The following is a 27,473-nucleotide window of genomic DNA, read 5'->3' as shown; positions in this document are numbered from 1 at the left end:
TACAGGTTTTCTTCCAACAGCAATTCACAGAAATTCTTATTCCATCTTCTACAGCATTTTTGGCATAAATACATCCAGGTACTTGCTCCTGTGAAACAGATCACTCAGTGATCAACAAAAAAACCCCAACATCTCTTTCCTTCTTAACAATCATTATTTTATTAATATATTTTACAAGATTGCAGTTGAAATCATTTAAATACAAACTTTTTTTTTATACAGAAAGTGTAATAAAGTTAAAATAGTTCCTTGTGTAATTCATAGCATTATTGCAATGCTTACAAAATTTTGCATAGAGTGTGCAAGGATTGATGTTATTTGATACAAAAAAGCTTTATATTTTCCCACACAACCACACACATACATAAATTAAAAAGAAAAAAAAAAGCCAAACAAATCTGAATTTCGTCATAACTGTGATCAGACTTTAAATTCATTTTGTCCTGTTTACATGATCAAGGTCATTGGTGGTTTTCAGAGTAGAGGTCAGACAAGGTGTTTTCCCATCACAGATGAAAACTGCTGCAGCATAGGAGTCATGCCTTGTATGCTGCTGCTGTAGATGAACAAGGTTTCCTTTGACTCTCACTGAATGTTTTGCTGTTGGCTCTACCATATATGGAGCTTTTTTTTGGTGAATATTGACAACTTTATTGGCATTTGCTCGCAGGGAAACTAATTCAAATACGGGGTGGGAAAAAATAAACAAAGCCACAAGCAAAATCCAGACCCAGCAGCTTAGTCCATTCCCTGCTCCCAGACTACCACACAGGGCAGATCCAGACCAAGATCTGGGTCACAGCTCAGGGAAAACTCTGGCCTAGGGAGGAATCCAGGTGTGAATGTTGTCCACTTAGCCCTTCTCTGACAAACACAGTGGACACTGCTCGCTCAGATCTGCCCTTTCTGAGGTTTCTGGCACACTCTTACTCTGCAGGATTTGTTCATCTTCCATACTCGCTCTGATAACCCACAAAAAGGGACAAGAAAGGGAATTCCTCCAGCAGTGCCTGCCCTCAGGAGTTCCTGCTCTCAAGGTGGCCAAAGGCTTGTGAGAACAGCACCCAACAACGAGCAGCATCATTTATCCCACTCAGGCTGCAGGTACACATCATCTTGTACCATCTGCAGAACCACTAAGGCTGCCAAAGTGTCTCATTATCTGTGACAGAGTGCACAGGGCCAGAGGAGGACCCAGCCAAAGACAAAATCATCAGGCTGTGGTTTGGTGTGGGAGGTCACCCCCTGCTCTAAGGCAGCCACCCTGGAGAGATCCAGCTGGAGGGCTTTGCAGCTAAGGGAGTGTGGGAGAAGCTCTAACAGCAACATTTTTTTTCAGCTACAATCCAAGCCTCAGCAAAAATAGCACCACCCACAAATAATTGCTCTCTTGCTCTCCAGCGTGAGCCTGCCTCAAGATGTTTCAAGGACTCCATTATGAGGAAATTTTTAAAAGACCAAAGGACATACATTGCTTTAGAAAGAGATAATGCATTTAGCACTAAAGGTTTCAGAGGGCTCTATCTCCTATCAGTGGTTAAGCCTTTGAATGGGGAAAAAATGTAAGAGTACAATGCAATTTAAAATTCCTGTTACATGCAAAGATGCACATGACTTGTGCTTTGCAATGGGCCTGTTCCTCTAACGACAAATATGCTAGAAATGGTCAAACTTTCCATTTGGGTAGGACCCGATGAGAGGCTCCAAAGAGTCCTTTTTAATCTCAGAAGAGAAGACTGCTTAGCTAAAGCTGCATGTTTTTATCTGAAGCGTTTGGTGGAACAGTGTAAATGTAACATTTTCACAGAAATCGCCCCTGATATTTTATCTTCCTGGTGGAAAGTTTCAACCAACTAAATGACGCAAACATACAATTACATATCATTTTACAGTGGACCTACCCCTCCTATTCTTTAATCCCTCTTAAAAGCTAACAAAAGCTCAATCCATGGAGATCAGCTGCCTCAAAGGAAACCTGACTTCCTCTGAACAGGCAGCCCATCACTCCTGAGTGGTGGTACAAAATCCCAGCCACCACAGGGCTTCCAGCTGCAAGAAGGTGAGACATTTCCTGGGAGAGACACCAGTGCTAACTTTGCTGCAGGAATGACACTTGTAGCAAATTAATTTTTAAGGGACTTGCACCTCTAGTTTAAAGTGATTTGGATGGGAAATCTCAGTGGGGCACTCTGATTGTATTTCCTTCTTCGTTTCAGATAAAAATCCTGCAGCTTTAAATATCCATCTTTTCCTGCGTTCTTTATACCGTGTGTCGCTTTTCACAAGGGCACAATACAATTCAAGTGGCAGGACAAGAGAGTCTGAAATGATAAAGCCTCAGGGCTGGATGTGCATAACCAGGGGCCTCTCAACCACAGCAGACTTAAAAGCTTTCTAAATACAAGCTATTCACTATAATTTCCATCCAAGCCCCAGGCCACTGTGGTTATTGTGGATGGAAACAACACCCCAGCAATCTTGAACAGCCCGAGCTCTGAGTGGTTTCAGTGACAGTAATTCCACTGAGCTCCATGAAAAGATCAAGCATAATTGCCACCATATTTAGTAAAATGGATGTTATTAATTTAAAATATAATAGTGCAAAGGGACAGAGACGTTGACTGCATTACTGCGATTAGGGTGATGTCTCTCCCCATTTCTTCCCCTTCCCTCCTACCTGCCTTGTTTAATTCACTCCACTCTTGCTTGAATAACCTCAGCACCATGTCAGTGTTTAACTCTGCTCCATTCACAGCCATAAACTTGGCTACATCAGCTGTGAATGCACAGCAACTGCCAGGCAGAATTTACCTGGAAGTCCCCAGTTTCATGGTCATGCCACTGCTACACGCAGGTTTTGGGGACTGCTGGATTTGAGACCAGGATGCCAGCTACCAAAACACTGTACAGCAATTTCAGAGCAGAGGAAGAAAAGGTTAAAATGGGGAAAAGGGAACAGTTGCCAGGATCACGTTCCTGAACAGCCAGGGCAATAAAAAGGCTGGTATTTTCACATTCAAAAAGCACCAAAGCAGCGCTTGGCAAAGCTTGGCAGGAACACGCCCTGTGCTTGCTGGGGTGAATTCTGGATGATGACATTTCAAAATTTAAAATGTCAGCCATAAAAAGGAGCACAGCCTCTAACTTTTTTTTCTTTCTTTTTTTTTTTTTTTTTTTTTTTTTTTACTGTAGGTACTTCTAAAATGAAATCATTGCAGCAGTTACTCTTCTCCACAAAGCAGCCACTGGAGCTCCTGCCCTGCTAATGCTCAAGTGAACAGCTGGCACCATTTACTCAGTTTATTTATACTTCCAGCCCAGGATGATGTCTTCAAGCTTTCTGGGCTGGCACATTTTGGATTTCAGGTAACCTTGCCCTTTGCACAGATTTCAAGATTTTTCATATTATTTCCTCCTCTCCCTGTTAACCAAGTTAGAGCCTTCCTGCCACTTTATTCTCTCAAATGCAGCTTTATGATACACCTGCATTTTTCCTGCCCAGTTCAGAAAAAGCACCATTAAAGTTAATGCATTTCAGGCATGATGGCAACCAGAGAGGGATGAACTTCTTGAAGTCTTTGGTCTTTGTCTCGCTCTCTTTTGCAATGTGAAACTTAAAGCCATAAGAACAAACACAAAGAAAATTGGCTTTTGTTGTAAACAAGTGTATATGAGAGTGTGTGTGTATTTGTGTGCACGGGTGAGCATCTTATGACAACAAAATGAATTTTCACTAGGTTGTGATGTGAGCTAGCCTTCTCAAGTTCCACAGGAATCTCCCTTTAACCTTGGAGCAGTTTCTAGATAGGGGTTTTTATTTAGCCATCATTTTTCTAAACCATGTACTGCAGTTTGTATTTTTAGGCTTATGCCTTCAAACTTTCTGTTTGTGCAATGTGGTGTTTATCATAAGAAGAGAAAAAACCCCGCAACCCTTCCAAAACACAGCTGTTAGACAGCACATGACTGAGGTAACCAAATACAAATCTTGCACATACTCATACTTCTAAAAAGGAATACTTAGGAGAGGCTTTATACCTGTTGTAGTGGTTACTGGCTTCCCCTTCTGAGTCCTTTACTGTTAACATTTCTTTGTATTCTTTAACTGCCCATTTCACTGACTGTGGGGTAATGCACTTCAAAATGAATAAAAAACCCAAACAAACCAACAGCCAAAAAACCCCACAAAGAAACTTGGAGAATGGGTACAGATGTACAGCCATTATCAGGACCTCTGCTTTTGCTAATGGCAAAGTCTTTTTGCTTTAGAAGAACCATCCTACCTCAGCTATGACAGAAGGGTCACACACTACATATGGATAAGGATCCAGTCACAGGTGAGCACTGACTGTCATTCTCCTGACCCTTTCCTAAAGTGTCACATTTACAGCAAACTGGACAAGGTCCTGCAGTCCTATAAAGAGCCAGCACACATAAATGCATTTATGAATCCTGCATGGCTGCCCCAGCTACACTGACACTGGTGGCACAGTCCCTTGATTAACATTTGGGTGGGGTTTTAGTGCTCACAGCTGCAATGCAGGGTCTGGTTCAGCCCCACAGCCACCCCAAGGGCTGGCAGTGCTCCCACTGCCCTCAGTTGTCACCTGCCCAGCTCCCAGCTCAGGCCATGAAGTCATCACCATCTCTTCCACTGAGCTCAGCAGACACAAACTAAACTCCATTTTGAGATCAACCCCACCTCCCACACAGCAAATGCTCTGCTGAACTAAACTTCAGGCCCAATTCACAACGAAGTACACAAACCCTTGTTGTCTCTGGCATTTTATCAGTGGTAGGTAGAGCACATGGATGAAATTCTGGTCAGGGAAGCTCTGGTTTAAATGGATTCAGGGAAAAGCAGCCCACACAGGTACAACTACTGTGAGGGATCTCTGGGCAAGGCAGGAGGAGAAGGGACTCTCATGCACGTGTCCAACAGGAGAGTCAGCCACTCCACAACAAGTGGAGTGTGAGATGGCCAGATGTGTTAGCAGGCAGCTTTTCAAACAAAATGCCTGTTTTTTCCTATGGGATCTGAGACACGGTCCTGTTTGCTTTCATAGAATCCTAGAATGGTTTGGGTTGGAAGGAACCTTAAAGATCATCCAGTTCCAGCCCCCTGCCATGGGCAGGGACATCTTCCACTAGACCAGGCTACTTCAAGCCCTGTCCAACACTACCAAGGATAGGGCATCCACAGTTTCCCTGGGCAACCTGTGCCAGGGCTTTACCACCCTCACAGCAAAGAGTTTCTTCCTAATATTTAACCTAACCCTGCTTGCTGTTAGTTTGAAGCCATTCTTCCATGCCCTGTTACTCCCTGCCAGTAAAAAGTCCCTCTCCAGCTCTCTTGGAGCCCCTTTAGGCACTGGATGGGGCTCTGAATCTCTCTGGAGGCTTTTCTTCTCCAGGTGAACAGCCCCAGCAGTCCCAGAGGGGCTCCAGCCCTCAGAGCATCTTTGTGGTCTCCTCTGGACTCACCCAATGTGTCCCCATCCTTCTGATGCTGGGACCCCCAGAGCTGGACACAGCACTGCAGGTAGGGTGTCACAAGAGCTCAGAATCCCTTCCCTTGACTGCTTTTGATGCAGCCCAGGACAGGATTGCTTTCTGGGCTGTGAGTGCACTTCAGGTCATGTTGAGCTTCTCCTCAACCAACAACCCAAGTCCTTCTCCTCAGGAATATTCCTGACCCATTCTCTGCCCAGCCTGTGTTTATGTTTGCCACTTGCTGACCAGCACAGGCAGCATCACCCAAACCACTGTCTTAAAACTCAAGTGGTGTTCAAATGATCTACAAGTCCCCACAGGGGTTCATTCTTCCTAGAAACAATTCCCCACATTTCAACACAACACATAATTTTATGTTTTTTAGGATGGAAACATGGTTGTAAAATATATTGAAGCAAGAATTTCTTTCAGTAGACATAATTAAGGTACCCTTTGTTCACCTCAGAGAAGCATCTGCAGTGATGGCACAGATGTTAAGGTCATTTCCTAACAGCTCCCCAGCATAAATTCACATCAAGATATGAATGTCCTTAGCAGTTTCATGGCTGTTGTGATAGGAGGTGGTGATAACCTCATCCAAGAGCCCAGCTGGGAAAAGCAGCTACTCAAAATTCATTTGTTGGGATGGAAATTGGGAGCAGCCAGAGGGTGGCACAGGGATGAGGACTGAGCCACTGCTGTGTCTGGAGCAGAGCACAGAAATCAGGATGCAGCAGCCCTGATGGGCCAGTCCCTGTGCTCAGCCCTGCCTTCCTCACCCACCTGAATACTCCCAGCCTGGAAAGTTCATCTGATCCATTGGCAGGGAACTCTTCCTGCAGCATGCGTCTTCAAACTGCTCACACAGGATTTGGTTATGGATTGGGCCACGCTTGCTATGAGGTGTGTGATCAGTATTCAATGAAACAGGGAAAAAAAATCTACAGTAAATGAAGTACTATGAATGGGACTTCAGCCATGGTCCCAGAGGTAACATACACAGTATTTTGCTATATTTAACATGGTAAGAAAAAAAAAAAAAGTCTGTATCATTCTAGGTGCCCCTACAGTCTTAATGTATTTCATCAATATTTGTTTTAAATTGTACAACCAGTTCCCAAGACACCCTCCTGCCCCTCCCCCCAAATAAACTAGATTTAATAACAAGATAAATATGATGTGCTTCTCCTTGCTGAGTGCATTGACTTAAGGCATAGGCACAATTCCCCTCTTTGAACAGAGATGGTACAGTCCTGTGTCCCAATACAATTGTTACCCTGGGTGACCCTTTGCATTCAAACGTTGACTCAAGACATAAAAATTACAGGAATCATTCATTAACAAATAGTTTGAATTCGTTAATTTATCAGAAAGCATTATTGAAATAAAAGGAAATAATTCAGGAATAAAGGTTTTTGGGAGTGCTGCTTTGTTAGGCAGCAACACACCTAATCTAAACTCCATAGAAATCTTCTCTGAGTCCAATCAGTTTTGGATTAAGCCAGAATTGTTAATTAAAAAATAAAAAATTAAAAAAAAAAATCAAACCCTGGTACTCTCGAGACCACAAGAAAATACGTGAAAAGCTGTAAAAAAAAGGAATGGGCTAAATTATTTTTCAAGATTTCTGTCAGCTATGTTTTATCTTGAAGATCGCTTGAAGAATACCAGCTTTGGTTAGATATCACTAGGGATGGGCACAGATCTGTCTTATTTGCACATGAGGTAATATTTCAAAAGCATCTCAGTGGCTTAGAAACCTTGCTGTCCTCGTGAGATTTACTGTGACTTGGAAACTTTTGCTGTAATTGGTGTATTTGGGTTTTTTTTTAAGGATTTTTACATGCATGTGGATGAAATTATGGGTCAGATTTCAATTATTTGGGCTCTTATCATTATTTTCCAAAACTTCAGAAGTGGAAGTGATGTTATCAGATCAGATTTTTGTGGTTTATCCTGCCTGTGACTCCTAGACTTTAAAATAAGGAAAAAATGCAACCGCGGTAAGATCCAACCACAGAGTTTTGGGGACTCAAATTCTAAAGGAACCAGCATCCAAAGCCCTTCCTTTCAGTAATCTGGCTTTGTCACAATCTTTATAAATCCTTAAAAAAAGTCTTTCATTGTCAGCATCTCTGATATTTGCAGTTTCCACCAAATCTAAGTGACCTTGGACTGTAGATCTTGAAAAGAAAGACGACAAAAGTTCTGGTGTAGCAGCCACATTATACACTTAATTTTATGATTTTCTCTGTTTCTAGTTGATTTTTTCTGTTTCTACAGGTATTTAGGCAATGTCCAAATCTTAAATCTTCACACCTTCACACCAAATATGTTCAAAATTGAAGGTGTTAATGGAAAGTTTGTAGGGTGATCCAGGACACCTGTTAACAAAAGAGGTTCAGAATTTTTCTACTTAGTCAAACTTTCACAATTTTGTTCCTTCCATTAACTAAGTACAACACCAGTTCTGCCAGCACAGAGATGATTTTAGGTTAATGTTGGACCTGATGTGTCACACCTGAATAGCACCAGGCATCCTTGGCCATGCACAGGCCAGTGTTGAACCCCTTCAGAAAATCACATTTCTTATTTCAGCAAGGTCTGGACTTTCCTACTGCCCAAGTGCATCCATCTCTCCCAACACAGAGCCATGCTTCAGATGATAATTAAAGAGTAATTGAACCTCAGGTATCTTGGATCACTGGAGGTGATCAGCACAGCACATCTGGCTGTTTTGTTGTTTTTGAAATGATTTCTTTTTTCATGCCATGGATTTAATGGCACGAAAATAATCAGAGATGCTTCTCTTCCCTTTGGATGGTGGTGGGTCTGCATTGGTTCCAGGGTCTTGCCCAGCCAGCAATCCCATTGCTCTGAGAACATGATCAAAAACGAGGGGTGATCATTGCACTGTCTTAATACAGAAGGGTCCAGGGGAGCATCAGATCCAATTCAGCAGATTGTACCAGTAAATTTTGTTGTGGGAAAGAGAAATGCTACACAAATGTAACAGGGTCACCCTGGGATTCCTTGTACTGAAACATCATTTTACACAGAGGATATATATATATATCTTATATATTTTTTTTTATATATATATTCACACACACGCGCGCGCACACACAAAAAAAGTCTTTGATAGGCTTTCTGTGTTCTAGTAAAAATAGTTGGCAGCTGGATCTGTGAGACCAGAACTGGCTTTTGTGCTGCCTGTGATGCCCCCTCTGCAAATTGTCTCTCAAAGGCAGACGCTCGTGTTTATCTGGCAGGTGGAGCTGCTGCCTGCCTGGGACAGGAACAGCCTCCCATTGGGACACACACAGAGCTCGTAGATTTTTTGCCTGGACCCTGCAGAAGAGGAAGATCCTTGAGGCAAGTTAGGTAGTTTGATTTTTGCAGAATTCAACGTTATCTGGAGTCAGAGGTGGCGAGAGAGAGAGAGAAAAAGAGAGAGAATTAGCGGGGAGCTGTTACTTCTGATTTAAAAAAAGAGCTGTTATTTCTGATTCCTGTGTTTAAAGAAGCTTCCTCTAGACAGCTCAGCTGATGCAAAAGCTGGGTAGGGAAGCGTTTGAGGATGGGAAAGTCTGATACAAATCTGGGTGGGCACATTATTTGCCTTTACCACAACCTCCAGTTTGTTTCTGCTGATGTACCCACTGTGTTTTCTTGGCTTTTAGCTTCCTGGGACACCCCCAGGAATCCAATCCCAGGTTTGGATTGACCCAATCAGAGGTACCCCTCTGTCAGATGGAGAGCATGGATGGTTCACACCCACCCAACCACCCTGCTCCTCCATCAGGATCTCTGTCACTGTGATCCCATTGCCAGTTACACTTGCAGGCTCCCAGCACTGACTTTTATGTATATTTTATGCATATTTTATGCACATTTTATGTATATGTGTAGCACTTTTGTGTGTATTAAAAATAACTCAAATGCTCTAACAGTCCTAAATTCCTCCTTACAAAACAACATAAGGCAAACAACATGTGGCAGCTCTCAGACATGTGGCAGCTGCAGGGGAGTGCTCTGGTATCAGCCAGAATACAGTAAAATACCCTGAACCCCAGAATAACACAGGGTGAATAAGAATATCAGCAATGACAGTAAGAATCTCCCAGTTTAGTATCCACCCATCTTATGTCCTGAAAATACAAGTCAATTTATGCATTTTAAAAGCAACTTAGTATTGAAAGCAAGTGCTTGAAGTTGTGAAATGCCGTGGAACTCAATCTCAATGTATTAGGTAGGGGTTATTTTCTGGTATTTTTCAGGGATTTTTTTGTTAACACCCATGGTCTAGGTTTGGACTGTCTTAAAATGCAAATGTTTAGAAATAAGAGAAATTGCAATTAAAAAGTCTTTCTATTTTTTATCCCTGACACTAAGATAGGTAAATCTTAACTTATGTGGGAGCCCTCTTGCCTGGAGGTTTGTGTTCCATGGGCAGCTCCTCCTGATGAGGCTTTCAGTGGTTTCCCCACCAGGAGCTCCTCAGCCTCATCCTTTGGTGTCTTCCATCACTGTGGCAGGAGGAGGGGATGAGAAAACCATCAAATCCATGTGCCCAGATGATTTTGTGATACCAGAAGAGGCTTAACTCAGCACCTACTTTACTTTTGCTCTATGTTATCAGCTTTAATTTTCACTCCTCCCCTTTGGAAGTTTCTCCAGTGCAACAACCTGTGTCTCCTAATGTTCCCTTTCATTCCAGAATGAAATATCAGCCACAAAAGCTCTTCCGATCAATACCAGTGAATAAGCTCTTCTTATAGAATAATATATGATAAAAGATTTAATTATGCTGGCCAAGTAAATCTTGTTTTAAAGTGACAAGGAAACAAAGAATTTAGTAGCAGTGTGCATTTTACAGCTGCATAAATCTGCTGGAACAACAGATGCTATTATCCACGCACTTTAAAAATAATGAATCAGCCTTTGCCATGGAGTGAGCCTGATTTGCATGGGATGTGTTCAATCAGAGAGAGCAGCAATGAAGTCAGGAGAGCCCACTGTCCCCAGGCTCTCAAACACAGCAGCCTGGTGAGACCCCCAGGGCCGCAGCTCTGCAGGGCACCCACGCCTTGGCTCGGCTTTGCTGCAGGGCTTTTCACTCACCTCTCCATCTTTGGATTCCAGCCTGAGCTCTGTCCTGCACGTGGCCTTCAGGCTGCCGGCCTCGGCGTTGATCTCGATGCCCTTGGGAGCCTCCATCACCAGCGCGCGCGTGGGCGACTCCAGCCTGCAACACAGAGGGGTCACACAGCCCGTGGGCTCCTGCTCAGCTCGGGCTCAGCCCGTGGGGCTGCCCTGCTGCACCTCACACCCTGCTGATGGGCAGAGGAAAAGGTTCACGCGTGGTAAAACCCATCACAGATTGTCGCTATTGGACACGAAATGAGTACGCAGAAGCTTGGTAAGTTCAAAGGAGGAAAAAGAGGAAGTTTTTATTTGAACATTTGGTGTTTATAGAATTCTAGAGGTGACTGTGGATTGGAGGGTGGAATTACCATCTCTCCAACCACACTGGTCCAAAGATCAATCAATTATTTCTCTCCACCTACAGAGAAATATGTAAACTATTTATACATGAGATTGTGTGGGAACTCTGACTCTCAAATATGTAAACATTATCAGAAGGCTAAAGAACTTTTATGAGAACTTTAAAACTTTCAAAAGAACTATAAAAGAAAACTTAACACTTTTAAAAATCAGGGCAACAACAGATCTGATCTGCTAACATTCCATGCCAGCTTTGCTACGCTGGGCCAAGGGAAAAGGGGAAATGAAGCCACCCCCAAGGTCAGCTTGCTCTTATTTCTGGTTCAGCTTTCTCACTAATCAGTGCTAACAGGATATCAGCAGAGCTGAGCACCTACAAGTGCAAGTGTTTCTCTTCCTCAAACCACTGTTCAAGCAGGAATAAATTAGTTCTCCTGACTTCCTACAATGTGAGGTTTAGAAGGGTTTAAGGATACAAGGAAATCAATGAAAACAATCAGGCTGAAGATCCCAGAATTTGTGGTCTCCAGTCCTAGGCTCACATCACACCAGGCATGACCATGTGTTCTGCAGAGCTTCAGCCCCTCCTAACCATGGATACACTTCACAGGCCTCTGACAGCCCTGTTACAGCACTGTAACACAGCCAGACCTTTAACTTCAGCAATTGGGGTTAATGCTGTAAAGTGCAGAAGCACAAGGTTCAGTCTTCCTTCTTCATCATCCATTTTTAGGTCTTCTGTTGCACTTGTCTCTTTCTTATTTATATTACAGTCTCTTATTACTCTCTGTATTGCAAATGGTTATAAAAAACCAACTCTCCCTCTTTGGGAATATCCTCTTAGTTGATTTCATCATCATTTATTTGATCACAAGATCTAGGCTGTGGTCTCCTCAGGTGAAGCAGAAGGGAGGGCTGGAGCAGAAGCTCCTCTGCTTTGCCAATTTTGGGCTGGCAGCACTGAGCAAAGCTGGGCACGGGGCAGCCCAGCACCACCCCCAGCTCTCCTGGGCAGCTCTCAGGGTTTGCCTGCAGCAGCTCTTTCTCTGCTCTCCATATATATAATCATTTGTGCAAGTAAGTGTGCTCTTAAATGGACTCCTGCTGGTACTGAGACAACATTATGGGAGACTGAGGGAATTCAGCTGTATTTATTGCAGCCAACAGTTCAATAAAGCACAGGCACAGCTCCCTCTGTGTGGCACTTTTCAAATTATGACTTTCCCTCTTTTTGGTGTCTTCATGTTGCTGCTTTTTGAACCTTTCCCTCAAGACCCCAAACTTATCCATAATTTCCTGGCTGACTTAACTAAATCTAAATTTCAGGAGCAATTGAGGCATATGCAGCCTAAGGAATGAGCATGATGTCATGGATTGCACCCTCTGCACAACCCTTCTGAGCTGCTTTTTGTTTTCTGCAGGGAAGCCACATTTTATGTAAACTTGTTCTGATTCCTTCCACTGGTATCACCCCTCAGCTGGTTCCTATGTGAGGAACCTAAGGTTAAGATTGCTGTAACTCACATTTTTTCCCTGCCTGACTGAATTGCAGATTGTATGGAGGACAAAAAGCTGTCTGACCCATATTTTCCCTGGAGATTTCTGCCCAGGGATTCTGTACACTCTCACCCTTGGTGTACCTCACAGGCTGGTGTTTTCCCTGAGAAACAAAGGACCCTCTGCTTGCTCTAAGCCCCCAGGATCTGTGCTGCAGGCACACATTCCTTCTGCTCCACAGGCAGCATCCTCAGGAGGAGCAGCAGAGAGCTTGGGCCACTTACATCTTAAATCATGTAGCTAAATTCACCAGAGGATGTGTCTAAACCCCCAAACAGCTCAGGTAATCTGAGGATAAAATAATTCCTAAGAACACAGCCTGGTGACTCTCCAGCATCTCAGTGACTCTCCAATTTCTTTGATGTCCTGGCTGTCTCAATATATTTGTTCATCTGTTAATCTTTTAGCTCTTCCATCCACTGAGAAATAAATCTCCTAGGTACAAAACAGTGTTCAGACACCACAGTGCAAACACACTCCTTTGCAGCAGCCCTCAACTCCTGCCCTGTGCAGGAGCAGCCTCCCAGTCCCAGACTTTTACTGGAGAGTGAGGAGAGCTGGGACATCTGTGGAAGTCTTGGGGGAGGATCAGTAGAGGAGCTTCTTGCACATCTTGCCCTGTGCACACAGGTGACCTGAACAACAAACTGAGTTAAAATTCAAGGTTTGAATAAGCTGCCAATGATCTGGAGTGCCCTAGACAACATTGCCCCAAAGTTTTATTCTCTTTCATGTGTAACAAAGAGACAGAGTTATTCTCCCTCCTCCACTGAAGAAGTGGAATAACAGCCTCTTGCACTGTTGAAAACCATGTGATTTCTGGATGCATTCTAATCCATGCAGAGCTTCTTTCCTCATGGAGGCACGAAGGACCCTCCCAACAGCCCACGGTGTGACGTGGGACAAGGACACAACAACAGCCAGGGCTTTGCTGCTGCTCCATCACCCTCCTCACTGAGCTGACCCCCACCCCACCACCCCAAATCACAGCCTCAGACAGCTGCAATCCTGCTGACACACTGATGCAACCCAAATCCAGCCCTTTAACGCTGAAAATACAACTTTAAAGCCCAGGGATCTTTTTAGAAGCTTAAAACTACAGAAATATTTGAAAACACAACAACAGCAAAGTGCAGCTCTTTCAATAATGAAACCCACATGGCTTTGTACTGGTGCTGTGCTTTGGAGCCTGACTCTTCTCTCTCCTCCATGTTCCATATTGCTGTAAACCCATTTTTTTGGGACTCTTGTCCCAATTTATGCTACTGTAAAGGAGGACAGGAAGGTCTTAAAAATTGTTTCCTTGGTATTTAAGGGGCATATGTTTGTAAGGGATTTTATCTGATTATTTTCTGATATCCTGAATGAATCCCTGAGCCACCTGACCATAAACCAGGAGCTGCAAATTCTATGCAAAGCCAGAGAAAGCAGTTGAGGAGTTTATGCTCTGGGGGTTTGAGCAATGTTTACTGAACACTTTCATTTGGAGCAGGCATTTAAGAGACGCTCTGCTTTTAAACCTAATTCTGCCTTCCAGAGCAGAACCAATTTGGAGACTAATAATGAAAGAAAATGATTTAGAGATGAACAGATAATTTGTTCAAAATCAACATTTGTTTTCCAGTGTGATACTCCAGAGCTTTTAGTGGGATTCCCATCTCCTGGTGAGGTATAAGCCTGTACTTAGAGCAGTAGGCTGGAAAGGTGGCTGCATGAATATAGATTGTTTCATTATTTGCTCCTGCTCTTGAATTTTCCATCCCAGCAATTGGCACACAAGCCCTTTTTATTGACCATGGGTGCTGCTTATTCCAGTATTTGCAGGACTACATTTTGACCTCTCTCACAGAGCTGGGCAAGAAGGGTAAATGCAATGCTGTGCACAGTTACAGCTTGCTGAATTCAGCACTGAGATAAGCTACTGCCATGAAATTGCTCCTGTCCCACCTGCAGTCTCCTGGGAGGTGGATGAAGAGACGTTCTCCTGTCTGGGTGACTCCCCACAACTTGGGAACTACTCCTCTGGATCCCAAGATTTTATATAAGTCCAAAATTAAAAAAAAAAAAAAAAAGACACAAGTAACAGGATTTTCAGAACTATCCAAGTTCCCAAGTTCCACTTATTACAACGGGTGTTAGCTACTTTTGAAAATCCCATTGAGCACCTAAATGCCATAACAAATCTGACCCTTAATCTCAGTTCTTAGTTCTGCAACAGAGGTAATAGCACTTCCCAACTCCATAGGGAGGATGGGAAGATAAATACATTAGCAGTTGTGAAGCATTTATATACTGCAATAACTGAGGCCAGGGAAGTCACCATCGCCAGGGAGGAATGGCTGGCACGTGGATAACTGATCCTTCCCAAGCTGCACTGCTGGGCTTGTACCTTCATCAAAAATAGTGTTAGTCCTGTTCCTCCCCCTGAGCACACTCGGCTCCAGCTCACCACCCTTAATGGACAGTGCTAAATGTGCCTCTTAAGCCCTTCTACTCCATCCCACCACCAAAGCACCTCCTGGTTTAAAGAGAGGTGATGGCATGTGGGCATCTCGCAGCGAACCCCTGGAAATTCTGTGGGAATTCTGTGCTCCTGAAAATCAACAAGGAAGAAAAAAAATTCAGTGTCATCTCTGTTTTGCTTTGGGAACTTTAGCAATAATTTAAAGGAAATCAGCACATGAGATTGTATTGTGGTTCCAGAGAAAGTCATTCACTTGGAAAGATCATTACTTACCCAGATTTCTAGTTTTCATGTCCTTCATCATAAACAATCACATTAATCACCTCAGTACCATGGAATCTATTTCCTTCTTGTCCCTCCCTCCACCCCCTCCAGGACAATGCAGCATTTTCCTTACTCTTATGAACAGCCTTTTGAATTTTGGCAAAAAAGGAAGGTATTAAAGATGTGCAGGCACTATCACCTGAAGTTGGAGGCTGCTGATGTGCTTCCAATACAGTGGGCATAATTCTGTTAAAAAGTTAAATTTAATGTAAATAGTTCAGGGGGAAGATTTGCCCCGGTCCAGCACTGATGCAAATGTGACTTGCAATCTGTGCCTTGCACCAAAGGCTACAGCAGAGAAGAGGGATGATCCTCAACATGTGAAAGGAGTTCATGTGAGCTGAGGACCTTCTGCTGCCACTTTATAATTTTTTTTTTTTTTTTTTTTTTTTAACTAGGAATGGCCTCAAACTTGTCCCCACAAGGGGCTTTTTCTGTGTGGGGCACAAACACTGTTTGCAGTGTGGAAATGGGAAGGGAAGTTCATGCACAGGAGGTGAGGAGCATATGATGCAGCAGTGTGGTAACAGAAGCTGATTTAATTTTGCTTAGAAACCTCTGGACTGAGAATAGAGCATGTATTACTGCAGCTGTAGCCCATTACCTCTAATGACTCTAATTATTTTTTATGGTATCCATCTGACCAGCCATAAGATTCACGTTGGGCATAAAATTAGCCAATGTTAGCACTGTGCCTGTTATACCTCATACAATTGGAAAATTATGTCAACAAGTAAACACAGAGCTCCATCAATTTGCTGGTAATGAACCAACCTCTTCAGCTGAAATTTGTTTTCAATTTTAACTCCCTTGTTTCAATGAAATCAGTGGGATCACCCATTGGGATTAACTCCCTTGTTTCAATGAAATCAATGGGATCACAAGCGACTTACACTTCTTACTTCATTATTTGTGTGTTATCTCATATAGGTCTACTCCTAGAACAAAACATAATGTTTTTTTCCCTATTAAGAGGAAGTTAATTAGGTTTTACCGAATTGTAAAGAAGCCATGCTTGGTTTCTATTTTTAGAATTTGGTTTTTTTTTTCTTTTTTTAAATTGTCTTTACTTGTATTGGAGCAGAAAAATGTTTGGAAGGAGGAACAACAGGTTGAGCCTTGACTAACCTGGCGAAAACCTCAACTGAACATAAGTTCAAGCAAAGTTTTGTCTCTGCCCTGAGCTCTCCCCTTCATCACTAGGATTCCTTCCTACTGGTATTTGCCATTTCACGGGAAAAGCATAGGCTAAAATATGGCAAGAACAGTGAGTCTAATATAAAGCAGGAAAGAGAAAAAAAGGGAGCTGGCCTTGGTACATCAGAGCCAGAGGTTAAAATCCAAAGGATTTTAAATGCACAATGTCTTTTTCTGAGACACCATGATGTTGACAAAATATGACCTAAGTGGCATAATACAAAAGCAGCAAGTACTCTGAGAGCTTACAGAAGAGATCATCACTAATAAGAAAATATGTATCCCTGTTATTTATTGCCTAGCATTGACATAAATCTTGTTTTCAATTACATGTTAATGAAGCACACCAATTACTGTTTGAATAGGGACATCTGATTACAGTCTCAATCAACAGAAATAAATCTTGCTTATGGAACGTTTCCAGGGTATTTTCTTTAGAAACATTAATTAGAGAAGTAAACAAGGATATATTATTATCATGTCATCCAATTGTAAATCCTGCCTATTACTGTAAATACTGGTTAGTCTGACATCGTGCATCACCACAGTTTCCAATATTTATGCTGCAAATCTAATGAGTGACAATTCCAGTGCAGCCATAATCTGAAAGAGATTGTTATGGCTTCGGGTCCAAAACCTTATGCAATTTATAAGGTAATAATACACTGAACAGTAAATGAAAATTATTTTAGCTATCTCCACAAACCACAGGTAATTCCCAAGCAAAACCCACCTAAATCTGTCAGAGACCTGACAGGTGCAGAGGTCTAATGATGCTTTATGGGAAATTACAATTTTCTAATTGAGTTAGAGGTAAGTGTGGTTCAAACGGCAGAGGGTGCAACAAATTTTCTCATCTGTGTTTGGGCAACACAGATGCTGAAGAGATTTTGTACAAAGGTGAGCCAAGAGAAAGATGAAAAAGGAGTTGAGAAGGGAACTACCCTTGTGCTATCTTTGTAAGCTTTACTGTTTCCTTGGATAGGGAACCTAGTGTTTACAATTTTTCTCTCTTCTTTTTAAAATAGAGCTCTTACAGTTTCAAGGAATGCTTCATCACCAGCAGTGTAATAAATCTGCTGCTGGTTTTGGTAACTTCATCTCAGAGCCCAATGGACCGGTTCATGTATTTTTCACCCAGTTTGAGTTATGGGCCCTGTGTTTGGTGAACTTTTCCTGAAGAGAGTTGATGCTAAAACAATACTCTTCTGACTACGTAATGGACATATCTTATTATCTCTTCAGAGGCCACAACTCTGTGAGAAAGGCTAACTAAAGCAGTGAAACCATCACAAAGGAGGGCAAAGCCAGCATCAGGAAGATGCTCAGCTAATATTAAAAGAAGATTTGAGAGGATCTAGACAAATGAGTTTGTAGGGAGGGTATTGTCTTGCAGCACCAAGCAGGTGAGAACCAGCTTTCATTCTCCCTCCAAAAAAATGCCATTCCTCAGCAAGAGGAGAGGTGTGAACATATGGTTCCTCCCACCACACTGCAAATCCCCTGCTGCAGTCTTCCAGCACACTTTGCACTAGCTGAGGCTAATTCAGAGCACTAAAAAGCAGCAAAACGAGGAAAACACAGAGCAGTCAAAATACAACTGTAAATTCTTTGTGATTGCCTATCATGCTACAGCACAGGAATTGCTGAAGGCAAGGTAATTATGTAAAGTTGTCTTAAATGTCTTAGGGTAGTTTTGGTTTTGGTTTTACATTTAAAGTAATTTCTGGAATAGTTTACCAGAAGCCAAATATAGTATTTAGAAGACAAAACCTGAGATCAAGTAGATGATATCAAATTAATCTAGGGAGAAAAATGACTGTGCAATACTATTGAGATCTAGTTCCATTATGAACTGGAGAAGTGGAGATTGTCTAAGAAAAAAGTGCAAGATTAATGTTCAACGAAGTGGAGGTATGGCTGGGAAAATTAAAATCATTTGGATAATTAAAAATTTCTGTTGCTTATAAATCAAGGAGGGAAATTATCATAGAAATTGGGTGATAGTTGAACACGATGTGTGGTAAATACAGATGGGGTTTAAAAAGATGACGTGTTTAAGCAGAGAGAGAAGGGATTCAGAAGTGCAAAAATAATGATTCCTATTTTAAGTGTAGAGATGACTGCAATGTCCCTCTCCTCACCTGGGGTGGCCCAGCTTCCAGCCTTAACTGACAAGCTGGGACACCCAGAGCCATCTGTGTGGTGGGCACAGTCAGAACTGAGAGAGACAATGACATTGTCACAAGGCAGGCTGAGCTCTAACCAAGGCACAGTGCTGCTGATGCCACTGGCTGGCACCTACGGGCCCATGATTATTTTTATTATAAACACCTGACCACAGCTCCTTGAACATTTACATAGACCAGGTCAAAACTGCTCAAATAACACTCTGGAAATTTCTCCATGGCTAACCTGTGTGTGGTAACCTGGGGGGCTTGGCCTTGCACTGTGGCCGTGCCTCTGATCCCACTGCCCACAGCCTCGCTGCACTCCCCAAACCAGAGTTACACATGCCTCATCTACCTAAACCACCCATTTATTTTCTTATGTAACTTCTTGCAACAAATTAAAACAAATTGAAAGAAAATAAATTCCTCCTGCTGCTGGCTGCACTAACGACCAGGTTCATTTCACACATGGAGAGAAATAATTACTTTTCATGTTACCATAATTGCCTAAACCACAAATGCATTTTTTAAGAAACAAAGGTTGGGCTGGTGTAAGTTTCTAATTATAGGTTGAAAGCTTCTAATGAAAAGGCATAAATTGGAAGAAACTCTTTCAAGCAGAATTGCAGAAGAGGCTGCTAAGATTGGGTATTTGATGCACTGCCACGGTGCCAGGGGGGGAGAAAAAGAAACAGAAACCAAATGTTGTGGCTCTTCCTCGGGGCCACTGACACCGTTTGCTACCCAGTGTCTCACAAAGTGCTGCCCTCAGAGACACAGAGGAGATGAGCACATCACAGAGCAGGGCTGTAGGGCCACATTTCATAGCAACCCTGAGCCACTGGCACAGGGACAGTGATGCTGTCCTGGGGGGAACAGTTCAGGCTTCAATCAGCTTTTTCCTGAAGTTTATACAGGCTGCTGGATGGTGGCAGCAGGACAAAAGCCACCTGAGTTAGGCTAAAATGATAAAACCCGACGAAAAGATGGATACTTGAGTCAGGTAAAACTTGCTGGATGAACAATTTGTATTTGTTAACATACACAGTACCTGGTGCTCTGTTTTGGGGTGACTGTCATGTGCAGTCAGTAGCTGGATGAAATAGGGCCAAATCTCTGCTACTTTCATGATTTTGCTCTTCTGTTTTACTCTTAAAGAAGGCAGCATGATGCAATTTCTTTATCTTATTCTCCTGTTTTTCAGAGTGTTGGAAAATCCTGCAGGGCAGACCAGCATACCATCCCTGGCAAAGAAATTGCTTTCCTGTGACAACCCACACTCCAATGAGAGGATTACTGGCAGCAGTGCAGCACTATGCAAATATTGCAGTCATGAGCATCAGACTTTGCATGCAGCCCCCTGCATCAGAACTGCTTGAGGAAGAGATGTCAATCTGGATTTTTACTTTAAAATTACTTCTGAAGTTTGTCTGCCCGGGGGGTTTTAGCTGCTGTTTGGTCAGCAATAAAGGAAAAGGGCCAGGTGGATTAAAATTTCACATAGATAGTGCTCAGGTTCAGCCTCCAGCACTCACTGCAGTGATTATTTACTCTTTCTCCTCTCTGCTGATTTATTCTATTCCTTCTAAAATAGACTGGTGTTAATAGTAAATCACTTACAATGAGAAATACAGAGATAAAAAAGCTAAAAAGGAATTGGAATGGCAGAATAAGAAAAAAAAACCTGCTAAAAAAAAGGTGTGTCTTTGTGCATCATCTACTCATTGGTGATACCCTTTGGAAACATGTACACACTTGCCTAAGTGGATTTGAAGAGCTTATTTAGCATGACAAATTGGCTACAACCTGATGGGTAACCCATTCATGGACCTTCAGACACTCACATTCCCATGGCATGAATGGATATTCATTGTACAGTCAATTTATAATGATTCCACCAAATTAAATCTTTATTAACAAACTTATTGACTCTGGCTTTGACTTATTGTCCCCCCTTTTAATTAACTGCAGTAATGAGACAAGCAACATCCAATATAACAAAACATTTTGTTTAAAACCTTGCCATTTATTTCAAGCAGAGCCACTAAAAACGAAGACTGAATTGCTATTTGCTAAATGTCAATTTTCACACTCTGTTGAACCTTTTCTGAAGGCTGTCAACCACAAATCTGCAGTCATCTTTTCCCCTCTGATCAGAGCTATATAGAGCATATAACAGGTTTTCAGTTACTTTTCATTTTTATGCAGAAGATGTACCATTTTCTTTTCCCAGTATACTTAAAAAATTGGAGAAGTGCATAAATTGTAAAAGTAAAGGGAGGCATATGCCAAGGCTGTGGCCTCTTTCACAGTCACAAGTTACACCAGCAATGTGGCTCCACGTCTGCATGTGCAAGGGCACAGAAATGATGCAGACTCGTCAAATCCAGCCCATTATCATGCAACAGTACTGCACCATCCTCTTCTCCAAAGTGCTGGGCTCCTGCTCAGAGTTGGGAAGATTTTTCCCCCTTTCAGATCACTTATTCACAGCCTTGATTTGGGAGGAGCACTAAAATAAAGCCAAAGAATGGGCAAGGCCTCCATGGACAGAGACTTTAAGGGAGGGCCAGGGCTCCTTCTTGTGACCTTTTTGGCACAGAGGAGTTTGGAAGGGCAATGGGAGGGATAAGGAGTATTTGAACAAGTCAGGCTCAAAGCTCTTTGATAGTGTAGAACAGAAAATCTTACAGCTCTTTGAGATTTCCAACTAATTTCTTGCTTTCAAATATGCAAAACAAAATAGGTTGGGACGTTGTGTAGAGAAGAAAATAAAGGAATTGTGTGGGAGGGTGGAGGGAGGAAAGGAGCAGAGAGATAGAGAGATCAGGAAAAAAAAAGCCCCACTTGCTGAAAATGAGAGTACACACATGTCTTCCAAAGGGACACTTTAATTTAGGGAAGAGAATGTTTTGCAAATTCTTAGCATCAATTTATCTTCAGCTAAAACCAAAACTGTTTTCTCTTTATCTTTTTATCTTTTGCACTCCTGAGTAAAACATGCATTCAGAGGTAAGGCTTGGCAATCCCTCAAGACAGAAGTGCCAGATGATATTTTTCTGAAGTGCAAGAGAGCCTATTGAGCCTGGTGGTGGCGATTCACCCTTTGCTGGGGGCTGGCCCTATTGGCACGAACCCACCTCTTGCTGGGGGAGGGACAGCCCTGTCCTGCTTCACCTGGTGGGAACTGGGAGCTGTGAAACCCTGCTGCTCACAGGTGTGTGTCTCAAGAAGCTCTGCTTCCTTGCTTTGCCTCTCCTTTTGCTGTTTGGTATGTTCCATGTGCTGCTGCTGGCATCCACAGTGCAAGTTCTTCACCTTGTTCATTTTAAAGCACTGAAAGCTCTTCTCCTTGGGCCAACCACAGCAAAATGAGATTATGTTCAACATTTCTTGACTCTTGCAAGGTTCCTTCCATCTTTCCTTGGCCAAGTCTGCCTTTTGACTGTAATAACCTCCCCTGGATGTCTCTTTAGCAGGTAACAAAGACAATTCCAGTTGCGAATGGAAGATGTCAAATGGAGGTGAAGTGAAATAGATTGAAAACCAAAAAAGAACTGATGTCAGAAAAGCTGCTGTACCACTCAGTGGCATAACCCCTTCCTAGAACAGGTTTTTGACTGTGATTTTCAATTCATTTTGCACTATTTTATTTTGATTTTAAAAAGGCAGCCAGGTAGGAGAACTGGCTTTGTGGCTGAAGCACTGGGATTCAATTTCCAGCCCTAAGATTAAGTGCCTTTGTGACCACATCCAGTGGTCCCTGGGTTCCCTGTAGCCTGGTGGGGATGGCCCAGCACAGCCTAGGAGGAAAAATTCTCCCCAACACAGCAAATTGAAACAGACAAGTCTTTGCTGCTGATTTTTCCTAGTATCAAAGCCAACTCATTGGAAAACTTCCTCACAGAATGCCCCCTCTGCTGCAAAGCACAGTCCTGAGCCATCACCTCCACAAGGAACTTCACCAAATGGACTTGTGAGGTGGGAATGCCCCCACGTGCACAGATCTCACCCCACTGCTCTTAAAAGAACTCAACAGAGTTACCTTGGGAACACAACAAGAGAAAGGAAATTGGACCTTAAAATCAACCTTAATTCTCACTTGCCTAACATCATAGTAATAATAATAATAATAATAATAATAATAATAATAATAATAATAATGATGATGATGATGATGATGAAGAAACACTTCAAGAGAAAAATATGAATTGTGGGTGGTTTTTATGATCTTAGAAACCAAGAACGATCAAAGCTGCAAGGTATAATTTTTTTTCCTGGAATGCCTTGCTTTTTCTGAATTGGCTGCACCCTCATGGCACCTCTCAGCAGTCACATTAACACTATTGATTGTCTGCTTGGTAGGTAACAGGAGGAAAAATAAAACAGGCAAGAACTTAACTCTGTTTAGATTCCTCCAGTGCAACTGGAATGTGGATAATTTTTTATGGGTGGCCATCACTTCTAAAACCTTCCCAATGAAAATTACTGCTGTGGTCTTCCTCTGTGTCAGTAACCAAAGCCACCCAGCCAGGCAGGGCAGGATTTGGAGCCTTCCCAGCTCCTTAAAATGCTGGGGTGTTCCTGTTCTTTGAGGCAAAGGCTGTGAGAAATGTCTTCATTTCTATCTTTTTAGAGCTGCCAACCCTCCAGGTCTGCAAGGGCTCCATGCCAGGGCTGGCCTGTCGCCCCCCTGGTGACAGCATTCCACCCCCATGGCCCAGCAGCCAGGAGTGGTTATCCCCAGCTCCAGAACAGGGAATCCAGTCCTCACTTGCTGGTCCCAAGGAAATAAGAACATTTGTTCTAATAAACCCAAAAGAACCACAGGAAATGGTTCATGAGTCCCATCACACAGGTCCCTCAACAGAAAGTGACCCTGGCTGAAGGAAACAGGAACTGGGAGAGAAACAGCTGCCTCTTACAAAACCTGGAAATTCCCAAATAATTCCCAAATAATAATTCCCAAATAATTACTTATCTCTCCCTCAGACATTAAGTTCACTGCAGCTCTTCCCTCCACCTTACTGCAGTTATTCCTGCAGTCCTTTTTTCCCCCCTGTATTCTGCCATAGAGCAAGTCACCAGGAGTAAACAACATTTGCTGTTACCCTAAAAATACACATTTGCCATTTTTAGTTTATAGGTGATGACAGTAACAGAGTACCCAGGGTGAAACCACTGAAACCACAAAACCCCCAGAGCAAACATCCTCTGCCTCTCCAAAAGGGTTTATTCAAACCACTCCAGCCCAGCTGCTCCTGTGGTGGATGAGCTGCAGAGAGCTGACCTGCTCCAGTGGGAACTCAAGCTGCATCAAGGGAAATATGTTTTGGATATTAGGAAAATTATTTGTACAGAAAGAGTGATAAAGTTCTGGAATGGCCTGCCTGGGGAGGTGGTGGAGTCACCATCCCTGGATGTGTTTAAAAAGAGACTGGATGTTGCACTGGGTGCCAGAGTTTAGTTGAGATGTTGGGGCAGGGTTGGACTTTTCCAACCTGGGATTCTATGTGAATTCTGTGAATTCTGTGAGTTTTCTGAACACCTGCCAGGACTGCTGGGCACAGCTCTGCCCCACAGATGGGTGTGAAATGAAACCTGGGAAAGGTTTTACCCACCAATACTGACTTCACTCCTAGCACGCTTCCACATCATCCCAAGTGTCTTTATCTCTGTAAAGGATATCTTCTAAAAAGCAGCCACATCCTGACAGTCATGCTGCTTTAACTTTACTGCTCTAGTTAGAGGTGTAATGTGGGGAGAGCTTAAAGAGATGTAACTGGACAGGTCTGTTTTAATTGCTCCCACCAGACCTGTGCTCCATGACCTTGGACATCTACAGAGCCATAAATATGAGCTTTGATTGCTGTTCCCATAGTGACTGGCAGGAGGAACACAGTGGAGGCTGGACTAGGATCACTTCAAGCAGGCAAGCAGCAACTGGAAATCATTAAGTTCAGAGGCTCTGGGGACACTAATGTCACTGCAGGCCAGCCAGCCTGGAAGATAAACATTGCTGGGCACTGTGAAAATTATTTTTCTATTTGCTTTCCACTGAGAGAGTGAACTAGGCTGCACTTTAGGCACTAGGCTTGGCAAATGAGACCGTGAGCTCTTCTGAGGCAATTTCACCAGTTCCTTGTGCTGCTGGAGATGTCAGAGCTACCAGTGGGGCCTGTCAGGCTTGTGCAGAGAGCACTGACTGCTGAGGAGCCAACAGCAGCCTGAGCACAGCAGCGCTCACAGCAGGCACGGCTGATCCATGGGGAATGCTTCCACCTGGAACAAGACACATGAGAGGCTAAACCATCCGAAGCAGCAGGGTAGCAGGATTGTCCCTGCTCAGTGCCAAAGCCAGCGTGGTTCTTTCTGTACCCTTCTGCATTGTGCACTCGGGGCTGTCAGGTGTGGAGCCTTCCCGTTCTGAGGAGGCTCAGTCGGTGGAGGATGGGACTCAGCCCCAGGCTCGGGGGTTCGTGCCGCACGCTGGGCGCCAGCCTCGGAAAGGGCAGAGCCCTGCCACGTGCTGCAAGCTGTCCCACTGCTGCTGTCACCCTTCCTTGCTTCACAGTCATCATCATCAGAATCCAGCAGAGAAACACCGACAACACCAGCACTAACGCCGAGCTCAAACACTAAGGACTGTGCCCCTCGTGAAAGAGCAGACCAAAACCAGCACCCCTTCTGGTGACAAGATCAAAAGCCAAAGGAGAATGAACTATTAACCCACTAACCCACTGAATTAACTCATTTAATTCAGTATCATCACTTCTGTTACTTTATTCTCTGTAATTAAGTCTCAAATGCTTTTCTGTTACTGTTAATTCAGCTTAATAATGTTCATTTTAGTTTTGTAAGCCATTAAGTCATATTCCCAAGAATCCCCTTGTTTTAACCAATTTATAAATGGAGGAATTGTGGAGCCTTCCCATTCTCAGGAGGCTGTAATCTGATCTTAAGACTCCTCCCATGGGACACCTGATAAAACCCCAGGGCCCTGGGTCTGCTCTGGGCTCTCTGGGCTTTGCTCGGACTCCTGGGCCTCTGCCCCCCTGCTCCCCCTGACACGGGGTGGGGAGTGGGGGCAGAAATAAAATGGACTTTCCTGCTCAACAAAAGGGACTTGTCTGGTCTGTTTTCCCTGTTGCTGGTGGTGGCCTCCCTGATCACGATCTCATGTCATTGCTGCTACAGTCAGGGAGTTTGGTGTGGAAATGGGGCACCTCTGGCATCCCACTCCACATGGATTCAGGGAGAGGAATGCAGACTGCCCTGCAGCAGCCAGCTCTTGCTTTCACTGGGCTGTGAATACACAAAAAGAACTCAAACAGCTCTAAACTCTCCTATTGCAATATAAGGAATGGTAGAGTTTCAGGAAAAACACAGGCATGTGCTGGTGGCCTGAGGATGTATAAAAGCAGCTGAGGGATGTTTATATTGGCTGAGGGCACTGCCTGTCCATCCTCACAGCTCCCTCAACTCCCCAGGGCCCCACACAGCACAGCAGAAGGGAAATCACACAGGGGCAAATCCAGCATCACCAACAGATCCCTCCCTCAAAGTTATAACCCTCACAAATACAACAGCTTCACCCTCGCTGTGAGTATATTCAGGTTTGGAATTGAAAATACATCTTCTGTCAACCAAGATAAATCAGTAATTACTCAGAAGGGAAGCAACACCAACTCTACCCATCCATACACCTTGTACACTCTCCAAACTCTCCAATTTACATATTTAAACTCTTCTGAGTTTGGCATCGTGTCAACTTTAATGCCAACAGAAGACAGATAAGCCCATAAAGCAACAAGTCCAAGGCATCACTTCTCCCTTACTACATACAGCACTTTGACATATTTGCATAGATCTGTTAAAAAAGCAGGGCAATGCTGACATGTTTTGAAGCCAAGATTACATGGTTTTTTTAACGAGAAGTTTGGTGCATGCCACAGGGAGACACTGCACTATTCTCACGGGATAATTGATCATCCAAGTCTCTTCTCCATGCCTCAGCCTTTCACTGAAAGTAGATCCCATCATTTTTCAAGTAGCTGAGTCAGATTTGCAAACTCTGCACATTCTTATACTGACCACAAGCACTTAAAGCATCAGCTATTTTATTTTTCCTGCATTTGGTTGCTCTATTTTTCTTTTTCTAGTTTGTAGAATATGCCAGAAATGTCCAATTCTTTTTTAAAAATTACCAGCTTGTAACCCCTTGATAATTTATACAGTATGGACAATCCTACTTGGAAAAATCAAGGATTAAAAATATTAATCGCTCAGGTGCTCAAATGTCTTCCGTTACTTTTTGAAATACAGATTAATAATAATTATTGCATTTTCTGCTTTACTCTTAATCCATCTCTCAGAAACTGCACTTCTGAAACAGTAGAAAATGACACTTTTAAGAAGAATTTTGCATTTTTCTGACTGCAGCAAACCATATGGAGAGTGGCTGATGGGTCCTGATGGATAGCAAACACACCAGCAGCTTCCCAGAATACTTATCTCTGAAAAGAAGGGAACTCTGCAGAAGTGGCCTGGATAGCTCCATAAATCAATGCCACACCATTAATTCCTGACAGACACTAAAAAATTAAGGGATGGTCAGTTTTAAGTATTGGACCTGCATAAGTCTTGCAGGAGAGCCATAATCTCCATCTGAGAAGCAAGAGAACCATTAGAGTGGCCCTGCTGGAATTTCAGTCTGGCTTTTGAAGGCTGATTTTGCTTTTCATTGCTTTGAAAGTGCA

The 27,473-nt window shown here is 43.1% G+C and overlaps 1 protein-coding gene across 1 annotated transcript in view; it reads right to left on the bottom strand.

The window, feature by feature from the left end:
* Window positions 1-145: 145 nt before the first annotated feature.
* The window catches only part of SGCD (sarcoglycan delta), a 136,061-nt gene continuing 108,733 nt past the window's right edge, over window positions 146-27,473 (bottom strand). The window contains exons 7-8 of the mRNA XM_053956762.1: window positions 10,618-10,741; window positions 146-8,908 (exon numbers count right to left, since the gene is read on the bottom strand). Of these exons, the coding sequence (XP_053812737.1) occupies window positions 8,735-8,908; window positions 10,618-10,741 (298 nt within the window). The 3' untranslated portion in view covers window positions 146-8,734. The remainder of the gene's footprint in view (window positions 8,909-10,617; window positions 10,742-27,473) is intronic.

The sequence above is a fragment of the Vidua chalybeata genome, chromosome 15 (assembly GCF_026979565.1).
Source record: "Vidua chalybeata isolate OUT-0048 chromosome 15, bVidCha1 merged haplotype, whole genome shotgun sequence".
In the NCBI taxonomy this organism is placed as follows: Eukaryota; Metazoa; Chordata; class Aves; order Passeriformes; family Viduidae; genus Vidua; species Vidua chalybeata.
Note: the sequence above shows the minus strand (reverse complement) of the source record. Positions and strands in the feature narration are given on the sequence as shown.